A 13,585-nucleotide genomic window follows, 5' to 3' on the forward strand; every position below is an offset into this window, starting at 1 on the left:
CTGACGCTATTCAATATGGCGGGCTGGCGGCAGTACAATTCACTACATACCGTCGCGACGTCGTCATAAATACATTGTGTTTTAAATTATTTGTAGTGCGTCATTAAATTTATTTTGTTTTGTGCTCATTTTCTCAAAATCGGTTCATTCCCTCTGTTTATAATGAGTTCTGCTGCATCTACCCCTTTGTTTGCTTGTTCTCGCTGTTTCTCGAGACATCCTTTCGAAGAACTGTCTCCAGGAGAACAGCTCTGCAAGGTATTTAAAGTGCAAAATACGATTTGACAAGTTGTTAAGTTCACTTAGGCTTGAGTTTTGTAGAAAAAATATATTTAAATGATTTTTATTAGTGAGTCTTGCTTGATGACGCACGTTTGATATAATACGATACGGTTTTCTTTGGGTTCCAGGAATGTCGCGGATCTTTTCCTGTCGTCAAGTGTACGTATTGCCGGTCGGAGTTTCAACAAACAAGGTCAGCGCCAGAGCAAGTTACCAAACATAATATCATTAAAGAGAACAGTCACTTTCATCAATAAATGGCGTAAATTATTGAGGTCAAGAGATGACATTACAATTATTTAGTTCAAATTAATTTCTACGTAGCAAATGCCCGTGTTAAATTGTTAAGATTTTTTGTAAAGCATATCATCTTACTGTGGCGGTCACATTACCTACTTTATGTCATTCAAAATATAGCAAAATAAATTTTTGCCATAATTTTGACAAATATTTATTAATACATATTTAATGTTTACTTTTTTTCATATTTTTAGCAAATCAAATACTTCTTCAATATGCAAGAAATGTGAAGCTAATGTCAAGGCCTATGGGAAACCCTCAGCATGTGAATACTGCAACACCATTGCTGCCTTCATTGGTAAGTTTACTTTATATTTTAAATCCAAGTTAATTTGTTTGCTGAGTTTGAAGTTGTTCCTTCATTTACTTAAGCCTGTTTTACAATGGAATGGCTTTATGAACATAAATAAAGTTTTGTTTTGACACATTTTTTTGGGCACATGACCAAAAAAGATGAAAACTAATTTACAATCAATCTATTCTTTATTTGTTCATCACAGGTACATAAATAGGTGGTAACAGTATTCTAAGGAACAGCTATGATGTACCTTTTGGCATACGAAATTATTACTTATTATCAAACTATATACAATATTGTTTTTTTACATCATATACAAGCAGCACCTTATTATTATTATTATATTATATTGTTTGATACACTAGCAGCTGAAAGCTGATGCGTGTATATCACTGCACTTGTTTTTTTTTACTATTAGGTCTATTAGTGTTCATTTTATTAGTTGTTTTAAGTGTTTGTCAAGTCTATTTTTAAAGGTGTTCACTGAAGGAGCACATATCACTGCTTCTGGTAATTTATTCCACTCGCGTACGACGCGGTTTGATAGAAAGTGCTTCCTAGGATTGCTTGTGCTGGGAACTCGAATAATCTTTAAGCTGTGGCCTCTTAGATGATTATTCTCGCTCATAACAAACAGGTCCTTTAGTTCAGGTAAGTCATAATGATCGTGTATGATCTTGAATGTTTCAATGAGGTCACCACGCTGTCTTCTTTGCTCCGGGTTGTCAAACCAAGATTGGCAAGCCTTTGGTCATATGGCTTATTACGTAATCCATATACCATCTTAGTTGACCTGCGTTGCACCTTTTCAAGTAAAGTTATATCCTTCTGAAAGTATGGACTCCAAATTTGGTAAGCATATTCCAGAAGAGGCCTTATGTACGTCTTATATAGTTTTAGAAACAGTGCTTTATCAATTGTCTTGAAGGTCTTCCGTATAAGGTATACTAGTGAGTAGGCTCTTTCTGTTATTTCCAGAATGTGCTTATCCCACTTCAGGTTGCTTGTTATAGTGACTCCAAGGTCTCTTTGTGAGTTCACTTCTTCTAGGACCTGCGTACCTATGGTATATGCAAGCTGAGGATTTGTGGGCCCAATATGAAGAATGGTACATTTATTCGAATTAAGTGACATGAGCCAGTCCTGTGTCCACCCGCTAATTCGATCTAAGTCTTCCTGAATGATATTATGCGAGATGAGAGGGTTCCCCATTATTTTTGTGTCATCGGCGAACAGTGACAGTGTAGATTTGACAATGGACTTAAGATCGGTGACAAAAATCCCAAAAAGGCTTGGACCGAGGACAGATCCTTGTGGGACACCACTAAGAACCTCAATGGGTTCAGGCAGGTCCTCCCCTACTCTGATTTACATTTTTCTTGCACTTAGGAAGTCTTGAATCCAGTTCAGAAGTCTTCCACGGATCCCGTAATGCTCCAGCTTACTAATGAGCCTTTTTATAGGTACCCGGTCGAAGGCTTTATCGTAATCTAAGTAAACCACATCCGTTGGGAGGTGTTCGTTCCAGTTCTTAGTCCAGTAATCAAGACAAATCAGTAGATTAGTAACCGTTGACCGTCTAGGAATAAAACCGTGTTGTTCTTCAATTATGATTTGCTCTTCAGATAAAAATTGTCTAATACATTTAGCGATAATTTTTTCCATTACTTTACAGGCAATGCACGTTAGACTTATTGGTCTGTAATTCGCTGCAGTCAGTTTGTCGCCTTTTTTGTATATAGGGGTAACGGTGGCTTCCTTCCAATCATTAGGCAATGTACCCGACGTAAAAGACAATGACATTATATGTGACAGCTGTTCACCTAATGCATGACTACATTTCTTCAAGAATATTGCCGGTATACCGTCTGGCCCCATAGCTGTTTCCTTGGCAGAAGGGTCGGTGCCTCTTATGGGACGCGACGTGTGTTAGCACCTTTGCCCCGTCCCATCTGAGTCACACCATCGGTGCTGCTGGTTCAGCTGCGGAGTATGCAGCTAAACAGAAGCATACGATCTCGCGGCCTTTGGGATGTGCTTTAGGACATTTACCTTAGCTTTAAGTTCGGTCAATTTATCGAAGCAAACGTGAGGAATGGGTGCCGCTGGGGACGAATTACCGTTATTTGGTGACGCCAACGATGTACTGTTAGGTCCCGGAACCCCCAAGGTGCCCAGACTGGGAGATAAAATGTCCCGATGGACACGTGTTATGTGGACCTTAAGGCCTTTCGGCACAACATAAAGCATTAAAGATAAATGGTATCCTTTTATATACTTATAATTATTTACTTTTCAGGTAATAAATGTCAGCGCTGTGCAAACTCTGAACGCAAGTATGGCCCAGCGGTCACTTGCGAGCAATGCAAGCAACGCTGTGCCTTTGACCGCCATGATGATAGCAAAAAGGTATTATCACATTTTCTATTAGTCATACATACAGCATTTCAGTGTCCATCACTTGAAGGCCCCAAAACAACCCTTTTTAGGGTTCCGTACCCAAAGAGTAAAAACGGGACCCTATAACTAAGACTCCGCTGGCCGTCTGTCCATCTGTCACAAGGCTGTATCTCATGAACCGTGATAGCTAGACAGTTGAAATTTTCACAGATGATGTATTTCTGTTGCCGCTATAACAACAAATACTAAAAGTACGGAACCCTCGGTGAGCGAGTCTGACTCGCACTTTGCCGGTTTTTATTGTAAGCATTTCTGAGCAACAGAGTATTTAAAATAAATTATTTCACAAGTAAAAACATAGACCCTACATAGACCACATTTGTTTTTTGACACAATTTCTATGTAATATGTCGGAACCAAAGAAATAAAAAGCAGGAAACTTCACCATGACATCACTTGTTTTGTTTTTCATATACATTTCATAGTTGCTACTAGCTCACCAAACAAAAACCAAAAAAAGTTTGGTGCTTAGGGTGTATTAGGTAGCTTATATAATGTAGATTTAGAATCCATGCTTAACTCCATATCGAGCATAAGGACCTTTTAGCCATGGAACGTCACATATAATATATCACAAATTACAAGTTTATTTCAGACTGCATTTTCTATCGCGTGTATAACGGGGAGTGCTCCGAGGAATTGTTCGGATTAATCCCTGCCGCTTCTTTTCGCCATCGCCCTACGCGACAACATTACCATCCTCACCACTTAGATGGTTGGCAGTCCTCAACTGTGCGGTTCTCTAGAAACTTCCTGCCTCGCACAGCTAAACTGTTGAATGAACTGTCGCCTGCGGTATTTCCGGACCGATATGACCTTCAAACCTTCAAGAAAAGAGCGTACTCCCATCTTAAAGGCCGGCAACGCACTTACAACCCCTCTGGTGTTGGGGGTGTCCATGGGCGGCGGTAATCGCTTACCATCGGGTGATCCGTCTGCTCGTTTGCCTCCTATTTCATAAAAAAAAAGACGTTTTATCCATAATTTGTTAGTACCATACCATACTAATAACTAGGTTAGTAAAATATAAAAAAAATATTAAATTAACTCAAAATTCTTATTGGATCTCACATGAATGCCCATCCAATGACTGATAAAAATAAGAATGTCCCATTTCATAGTTTCACATCCAACAATTGTATGATTCCAGGTTGATGGCAAGCTGTTGTGTTGGCTGTGCACCCAGTCTCTCAAGCGGGCGCTGGCGCGCACCAAACAGCATATCTCTTCTGTGGACAAGCACAAGCATAGGGGACACAAGTGAGCAAAACTTAAACATTTATTACTTAATTCAATAATTGTAAGTGAACGTTGAAAAGTTCTGAAATGACAACAACTAGGTCCTTAAATAGGAAATAAACTGTTTGTGATGCTTCAAGGTGCAGCAAAGTTGATTTGATTTTAATGATTGACTGATGATTTGATTCTAGTTGAGAAAAGTTTAAAATAACCTTCTGGAAATTTCCCAAGAAGAAAAGAAGTTTTAATTTGGAAAATAGGAATTGAAATTGTAACAAATGGAAAATTTTGCGATTCTTAATTTGTTTAGCCAATATAAATAATAAATAAATAAATATTATAGGACAATCTTACACAAATCGACCTAGCCCTACAGTAAGCTCAATAAGGCTTGGTTTGTTGGTACTAGACGGCGATATATATATATAGATACATAAAAAACATCCATAACTCAGGAACAAATATTTGTGATGAACACAAATATATGCCTTTACCGGGATTCAAACCCGGGACCTCCAGCTTCACAGGCAGGGTCACTACCGACTAGGCTAGAAGGTGCTAACTTATTCCTTCATTTACATTCCAGATCAAAAAGCAACCACAAGGAGAAACGTAAATCAGACATGATAAAATCCATCAACACCTCTGATTCGTCGCTGAACGATTCGCAGCCACTGGAGAAGAAGTCCAAGATGAACCCCATGCAAGGTAACCGAGGTAACTGTTACGCTTCCTTTGTTTTATTTATTTTGCGACTTTAATATTATTGTTTAGTTTGTTATTTTTTTATTTTTGGTCGTCTGGGCTCCATGCACAATGGACAGACGAGCCTTTATCAGACAAAGCCCTCAGTGTGTACCACTTTATTGACCTCTCCCTTGAGTAGGGAACTATGAAAGCACCCGGCTGACATGTTCACCTAGGCACCTAGGGTGTCCATAGCCTCAATAAATATCAGATAAAAAAAAAGTTAAATTTTTGTTGTTATTATTCTGTGCAAAGAGGATATAATATTATAGAGCGGTACTGTCATATTACATTTTGTAACCACAGTAAATTCACTGCCATCTATCGACACACTGTAAAACTAAAAATGAAGATTTATAAAAATACGATAAAATGTATTTAAATATGGATAAATGATTTTTTTATTTGCATTAATTATTTTTATTATTTTGACCCATGTTCTTTCACTGATATGCGTCAAAATTGTTAAATAACAAACGAAACCGTCAACGCCCTCTATACGAGAGTAGGCCAAAGGTAGTAGCGACATCTGATCGAGAATAAAATTTTCGTGATTTTCGAGGCACGTTTTTTCCTTAGACTGTATCCATCTATTACGGAGTTATATCTATCTTTATTCTGTGTAATTATTCTGTGTCTTCGAGCAACACCGGCTTCACCGGCGGCACCGGCAAGGGAGCAGCCCAAGCGATATCTTACCGTACAAATCATTAAGCCATTGTTTGCGGGGGGAAACGTCCACACAGGCGCACTTCTCACTCACTACATACAAAATCCAATCTTTAATGACGAAACAAATACATGGAAAATGACACACGTCAAAGCATAGAGAAATATAAGTAAAGAAAGAGTGGTAACTCCATACATCAGTTTACCAAAAGGCGCTTTATTTCGTAGCGTCAAGTAGCGAAACTCTCAGTACTGCTACTCGACACTAGATGTCTAATATGTCGCGACTGACGAAAAGTGTATTGCTCAACAAATTATAACTAACTAGCTGGTCGCTGTGCGAGAGTATACACATAATAGGCGTTGTGTTTGAACAGTGAACCCCTACGTGTAGGTTAAAGAAATAAGCGTCGTAAGGTTCAGAATATTGTGAATGTTCCAGGTGAAGTGGACCCGAACAGTTCCGACCACGTAGTGGCTATGACGCAGCTGAAAGAAACTATTGCCAGCTTGCAGAAAAAAGTCCAACAGAAGGATAACGAGCTACTGTCTAAGGATAAACTGGTATGTATTATGCATCAGCTAATCTATTGAAACATTCTGAGAATTAACATATCTGTCAGTGCTCTTTTTTAAGTAAGATGGAAGTAACTTTCCTGTTGGGCTGGTCCAAATATGGACTAAGGGCCAGTTGGACCAACCACAATTAACAGACTGATCAACATCAAGCAGCTGAGAACTATGAAACTTCCCATACAATAAGATTTAGCAAACGCTTAAACGGTGACAGACTGTTTAGTGCAACCCGACCTAAGTGAGTTTATTGTTAGATATCGGGTAAAACTGACAGCCCCCATGTGCAGAGCGTGCATGGAAGAAGAAGAAACAACAAAACATAGTTAGAGTAGCGCTAATTCGTTTCACGCAAAATAGGCATTGGATGTCGATTTGTCGAAATGCCCAGCAAAACTAACTGTTAGGTAGATATCGTCAGCTAAAGTCACAAACCCCATAACCTCGAACGGAGTTAAGAGGCTTGCGATTTTGAACTGACTAAATATCAAAGTAAGGACACAAAGTGAGAAAACAGAGTTTGAATTTCAGTCAAGATTTGACAGACGTTCATGAATAACGCCACATTTTTATTATAATTTTACATTGTAGATAACCGAGCTAAAGGCACAGCACCACAACAACACAACCGACATCCGAAACGAGATGAAAAACAAGGAGCGCCTCAACGAGACCAAGTTCAACCTCATGAACACCAAGATCCAGAACCTGCTGAAGGAGGTGGCCACCCTCAGCAAGTCCGCCAAGAAGAACAACAAAATCGCCAAGACAGCGCTCAACACTGAGAACAGCGGCAGCGGCACGGACAGTCCAAGCACCAATTAGGACAATTCATTATTGGAGCCTATTCTTAATTTGTTGCAGGTAAATTGTGAAAATCAGTTTGTAATAAACAGGCGGGTCCACACAGAACGAGCCGCTTCGCGAGGAAATTAGCCTCATGCGTAAAGTTTATATTTGAACGAAATATTTTTTTTTCGGATGTTTGTTACCATTATATTTGTACATTTGTATTTTCTTTTGTGCAATAAAGATTAAATAAATAAATAAATATCATGTTACAAATGCATTTCCGTTATTAAATTATCATTTAATTACTTAAAATAATAAATACAAAGTACAAAAAATTTAATTATTAACCATGCGTAACGCTCCAAACTTCACAGATTAGTTCACATAAGTGTCATTAGTAGCAAACGTTTTTTTTTTTTTTACCCTGACTTGGGCTCTATTGCATTAGGGCAAGTAGAGCTGTAGGACTGTGTGGGGGGATGGTAGCCTAGGGAAAATCCAGGACCCTTCCGTATCACACGAGACGGTCGCTAGTAGCAAACGTCAGTTGGACTGTCCAACGTGTGACGTCATCACGCTCTGTCGAATTCGCGCCAAAAATTATGAGCGTTTCAACTGCTCGAAAATTTTCAACATTTTAAATATTTTTTAATAGAATAATGTGAAGGTTTACAAACGTATTTTTATTTTTTCCGGTGTTCAAACAATAAAAATTATGATTACAAAAATTTAAAAAAAAATCATGCATGGGAGCTAATTGCCGCGCGAAGCCGCTCTGTCTTGCCTCGGACGAGAAAAGTCTCAACCGACCGAGTTGCTTCGCGCGGCAATTTCCTCGCGAGGCGGCTCGTTTTGTCTGCACCTGCCTCATGTTGCCTTTTTATACCGGCGTTTGGGGCTAACGGTCCATTTGTCAAAAACGTCAAGTATGCGTGTTCACCCATAATTACCATTATAAATTCATTATGATTATTGATGGTTGCTTGATTGATGTTTCTGTTTAATGCAACAAATTTTGAACAGTCCTGTAAACTAGTAATATTAATCAGACGTGGAAACTATTTCCTCTTATTTTTTTACTCTACAAATGATTTAATTTGTAGACTTTTTAAAACTTAAGCATAAGTAGGTTTCAATTAAATAATTTAAGTTTTAATTTTTGTTGTCGCAACATAGTTTTTCCAATTTTACCTAAATTACAGGGATAATTGAACAAAATCGATAATTATTTAATGATTGAAAGTCATGCGGGTCCATAGTGATCAGTGTTTTTTTATAATTCGGTCACTAACGGTTTTATACAAACGTCGGTCTCCGCCTGTGCTGTTTGAACTTTTATATAATACCTATCAGTGGCGGGGCGTGCGTAGCTAGCCTACCCAGGGCTCGGAAACCGTTTTATTTTTCAAATCGGTTTCGTTCATTCATCCGGGAACGAAAAGGATTTCGTTTGCGGTTACCGGTTAAAGAACTGTTCTATTGAGACACCGGTTTATGTCAAATTCGTTCGTCTTCCGTTTTTGTGGAACGAAATTAACCGGTTGAATTAAAAAGATCTAAGCAAGATAGAACGAGTAAGTACTGCTATCTATTTCACGTATGACAACGAGTTTATCCGAGGGTCTCCGAAAGCCGAGAGTGACCGGTATTATATCATCATCATTTCCTCAAAGGTTGACTGGAATAGGTCCCATGCAGGGATAAATTCGCCTTTGTTGTATTTAATTCTCTTTGTAACTGTGTTTTTCTATGTACAATGAAGAATATACATACATTAGATGCATGTTACATATATCGATCCCCTCTTACCGGTTAAGAGAGAGAACGCAATTTTTTAGTTCGCGTAATGAACGAAATAATATAACGTTTTGGATTTGGAACGGTATTAACAGGTGTTTCAATACCGGTTCCGAGCCCTGAGCCTGAACCTGGGTTTGCGTAATATGAGACAATTAAGCACCTTATCCTAGAAAAATCGGGCTAATTTGACTCTTGCTTGTCCAATGGGTTCGTTTGACGGCCCGCCACTGATACCATCAACAAGATCTACGAGGGCTACCCCTCAGGCTATTGAAATGACAAAAAAAAAATGGCCTGCAAAATCTGTAAATTAATTATGAAACCAAATATTAGACAACATCTTGAGTCTCGAAAAAGTATGACAAAGGTGTAAATTCGTGTTCGCCTCTGATAAATCATTCAATCATGATTTTTAGTCTTATACATATTGACCAACCAGTCATCTAGTAATCATTATTATTATCAGTGTAGACATATTAAGTAAACTCAATGCTTTCATAGTAGAATTGTGTTTATTTCAATAGGTTTTAACATTTTATTTCGTAGTCTTAGTTTTAAGATAGCAAAGACACCCGGTACTGTAACGTAAATAAGTATTATTGTCATATCATTGTGTTTTAGACGAATTAATTTATTAGTTTGGACACGCGTGAATGTGCGATACTGATAAGTGATATTAAGTGATTCCGGAATCCGGATATCAATGAGTGACAGTATAAAATACAGCTAAGTCGTACTTTGAAATTATGAATGTTGTTTGAAAAAGAACCTTGTTGTGGGCATTTGGGCATACAGACAATATTGTGGTGTTCGATAGAACATTTTTTTATTTTTAGCTAGTAGTGTCAACAGAATTCTTTCGACTTTACGTCTCTATTACTCACTTATTGTAGTCAATAAGTGCTCCAACTTCAAGTACCCACATCGCCATACTAGCTGTATAGAAAAGTGGATACTTATGTTAGGGCACCGACTACGATGATCTATGGCGGATGCAAATTACATAATAATAGTTTGTGATCTATTTAATTTTCAACCGTAAAATGAACAGAATAAAATCTACATTAAAATACACCGCCATTAAAGTGTAGACTTTATGATTATAAAGAAAGATATAGAAAAAAAAGAAACTAGAGGTAACGAAAGTCAAACGTTTCATATAATGGAAAAACAAAGCCTTGTACAGGCCTCTTGTTGGATGTTATTCAACTATGTATATCAAAACAAGCCACATCGACAAGTGTAATGAAAATCATAGCAATTTAAATAATTGTGGTGAAAATCAAGATCTCAAATCAGCAGCAGATATTATGTTCAAGCCACTGTTCAAATTCAAATACTAACTTCAATAAATATATTGATTTTGATCATTTAATTTACATATATCTGTTGCTGGCTAGAAATACCTACATAAGAGTATTTTCAACTGTTGAAACCTAGGAGGATATAACCAAACGGAGTAGCCATTAACAGGCGTTCCTCTGTCGAAAATAGTCGGCCAATGGTCATACACAATGTATGGACTGACGTTTATCTGACATGGCTATTTACATTTACATACATTTGACGTTCCCCTCCCCCACAAAAATTGGCAGACTTTTTTGTACAGCAAATTACAGACGTGGCGGTTCCGTTTGAATGGTTATATCCTCCTAGGTTGAAACAGTCACTAAATGAAGGGGTCAATAACTTCACTTTTAAAAGTTCAAAATTTTCAGCTAAATGAAGCTAACGCCACTTATTGGCTCTTTGAATGATTATGACCCAAAGTTAAACCTGTAAAAAGTCAATAATTGTAATAAAATATTGCGGAACAAACTATTTGACTTAGTGAGTGCAGTCGACTTTTAAAATAGCAATAAAAGTAATCATAATTTAATTCCACCAAAGGTACTGAGATATTGTTACGTATGAAGCCCAGTCAGGCAAATTAATTTCACCGAATAATCAAAGATGATTAAATTCTAGACTATAATCTTCGTTACCCGCAAAAAGTAAATGTATAAGAGACACGGGCGGATACATAACTTTTCAAAAGTGACACCTACTCTTATTACGTTCCCATATTAGTTCAGAGATTACCCTTTATTATTTTTTCCCTTTCTTACAAATACTCAAGACAAGATGACAGATAACGACAAACGGTAATTCAGGCCACTAACGCGTTTATGAATAACGTCATACAGGTCGTAATATTTACTCGTCTCTTATTCTATAAAAACAATAGACTGTGGCTCTACCAAAATATTCTGCTGTAAATATACTGTTAGTCCTCTATTATGTTGAATGCGGCGCGAATTCCGTTTTGATCTGTGAATGAAACTTAAGTGTATGTAATGTAAAACAATAAAATTCATTTATGTAAATCGTTATTTTATTTCAAATATTTCCTTATTAATCCATACTAATATTATAAATGCGAAAATCTGTCTGTCTGTGTGTTACCTCTTCACGCTTAAACCGCTGAACCGATTTAGTTGAAATGTGGCATAGAGATAGTTTTAGCCCCGGGGATAGGATAATTTTTATGTCGGAAATGATCCCTAAAGAGACTGAAAAGGGTGCTGAAATTGAGATATTTAATGAATTGCCTGATAATTAATGTCAAGCAATTAAGCTTATGCTCAAATATAATGATTGCTATTACACTTCATCCAGGCGCTAAACTTACTCTAGCTGCTGTAACTGATTCAACGCAGACGAAAGCTAGTTACTATATAAGACACGGTATCGTGTTATCGTCTCTCAATGGGATATAACAGCGAGAGCGATACTTGGTGGAATGCTTTTATTCATCCATAGAACTAGCATTTCATGTTTTTCATGTCATGTCCAAAATGAGATATAGTTCTTACTTTTCTACAAGAAATATCTAGTACTAACAGCAACACTTAGCTCCATTGATGAAAGCGTTCAGAAAACAATTCTCAGTTCTATAGTTTAAAAAATCATAATCAATTATCAGTTTGCCCACGATTCAAAGTAACCCCAGTTAACCGGTATCGGTATCGAGTTTTCTGACCAATATATATGGGTGCACTCATCATACTCAAAAATATGTCCCGGGAATTAAGAACTATTTACATATTTTTGAGTAAGTTGTATGCACCCATATTTTTAAACTTGACTGTGACCAAATGACAACGTGGTAAGCATGAGTTTAGTGTATAAACGTGACGGTTTATTTACTCTTAAAATATTTTTATGTTTTACTATGTAATACATAATCTAGGCTGGTAATAAAAACGGAATTTATGAGTAAACACCTCAGTTGATAATGATATCCGTTTCCGAAGTTGATTTTGTAAATAAATTGAACTGATTCACAATGTGATCAGAAATAGTGTGTAGGTATTCTGATTAGTGACCGACCGAAATTTCGGTTTCGGTATAAAAATCATGTTTAGGCCGAAAGTTGAGTTTCGGCCAAAGAACTGCCGAACCTTTCAGCCGCGACGGTTTCGGCCGAAACTAGAACAAAACCGAACTTTCGGTTTCGGCATAAAATCCGGTTTCGCTTGGACACTAGTTATATATATACATTACGCATAATTTAATTGCTAGGGGCGCTAGTCGTGTAGATGGAGGTCTTTCAAAATGTGAAATTCATAGAAGATTTGGGGGTTTCAAGCTTTTTATCGGGAATTTTCACTCCTTATTCGTAATTGTGGTAAATATTTGTCCATCTTTGATTAATCATGGTACGAATAGATATAGCTCAATAAATGTTCGCGGTCTAAAAAAAGTGCCAACTAAAATATATGCAAAATTAACACAGGTTGAAAAAATGGCACATTTAGACGTTAAAATACCTTTGTGTATATTAGAACGTATTGATTTTAAAAAAATAAGCATAGAAGAATTTTGAGATCTGTTTTTCTGGACCTACATCTACTAAATTCATCCCAATTTGCCATACAACAAGGTTCAAATTAAAAAATAGGATTTTTTGTATGATGGACCTTATCAAGGCCCACCGGGTAAACAGATTTTCGGCCTATATAAATTTTTTGATATTTTTATACATTTTCATTTTTAGTTTTAATTTGTGTAGTGTTATGGTATAGTGATAGATGGCAGTAAATTTACTGTGACTACAAAATTTACTATGACAATAACCCTGTATACTATTTATTCTCTTTGATTTTAGTAAGATCTATGGGATAAAACAATATAACTAGTTATGTCAGAGCCGTGTAGGGAAGAATTCCGCAATGGGAAAAGGTGGATTGCTGGAGTTTAAAATTATCCCTTTCCTGGTTCCGCTACGCTACGCTACGTCTATTGTATATTTGCGTCATTGGAATCAAAGCAAACATCCCATAACACGTCATAGACTGACACTGACATAAAAACACTAGACCTATGTTGTCTCGTAACAAATAAACTGATGCTACTGTTTTCGTTGAAAGTCAAGTTCAAGTC

The 13,585-nt window shown here is 37.1% G+C and overlaps 1 protein-coding gene across 3 annotated transcripts; it reads left to right on the forward strand.

The window, feature by feature from the left end:
• Positions 1-24: 24 nt before the first annotated feature.
• LOC134743540 (protein FAM76A) lies at positions 25-8,108 on the forward strand. Of its 3 annotated transcripts, none has more exons than XM_063677035.1 (8): positions 25-258; positions 411-475; positions 777-880; positions 3,180-3,289; positions 4,491-4,600; positions 5,166-5,287; positions 6,438-6,559; positions 7,160-8,108. In XM_063677035.1, exons 1-8 carry the CDS (start codon positions 163-165, stop codon positions 7,391-7,393), a joined length of 963 nt encoding a protein of 320 aa, XP_063533105.1. In that variant the 5' UTR covers positions 25-162; the 3' UTR covers positions 7,394-8,108. The 3 variants fall into 3 exon arrangements, with proteins under 3 accessions (XP_063533105.1, XP_063533103.1, XP_063533104.1); XM_063677033.1 differs by having other exon boundaries at positions 5,166-5,296; positions 7,160-8,107; XM_063677034.1 differs by having other exon boundaries at positions 5,166-5,296; positions 6,444-6,559; positions 7,160-8,107.
• The last annotated feature ends 5,477 nt before the right edge of the window (positions 8,109-13,585 follow it).

The sequence above is a fragment of the Cydia strobilella genome, chromosome 8 (assembly GCF_947568885.1).
Source record: "Cydia strobilella chromosome 8, ilCydStro3.1, whole genome shotgun sequence".
Lineage (NCBI taxonomy): Eukaryota > Metazoa > Arthropoda > Insecta > Lepidoptera > Tortricidae > Cydia > Cydia strobilella.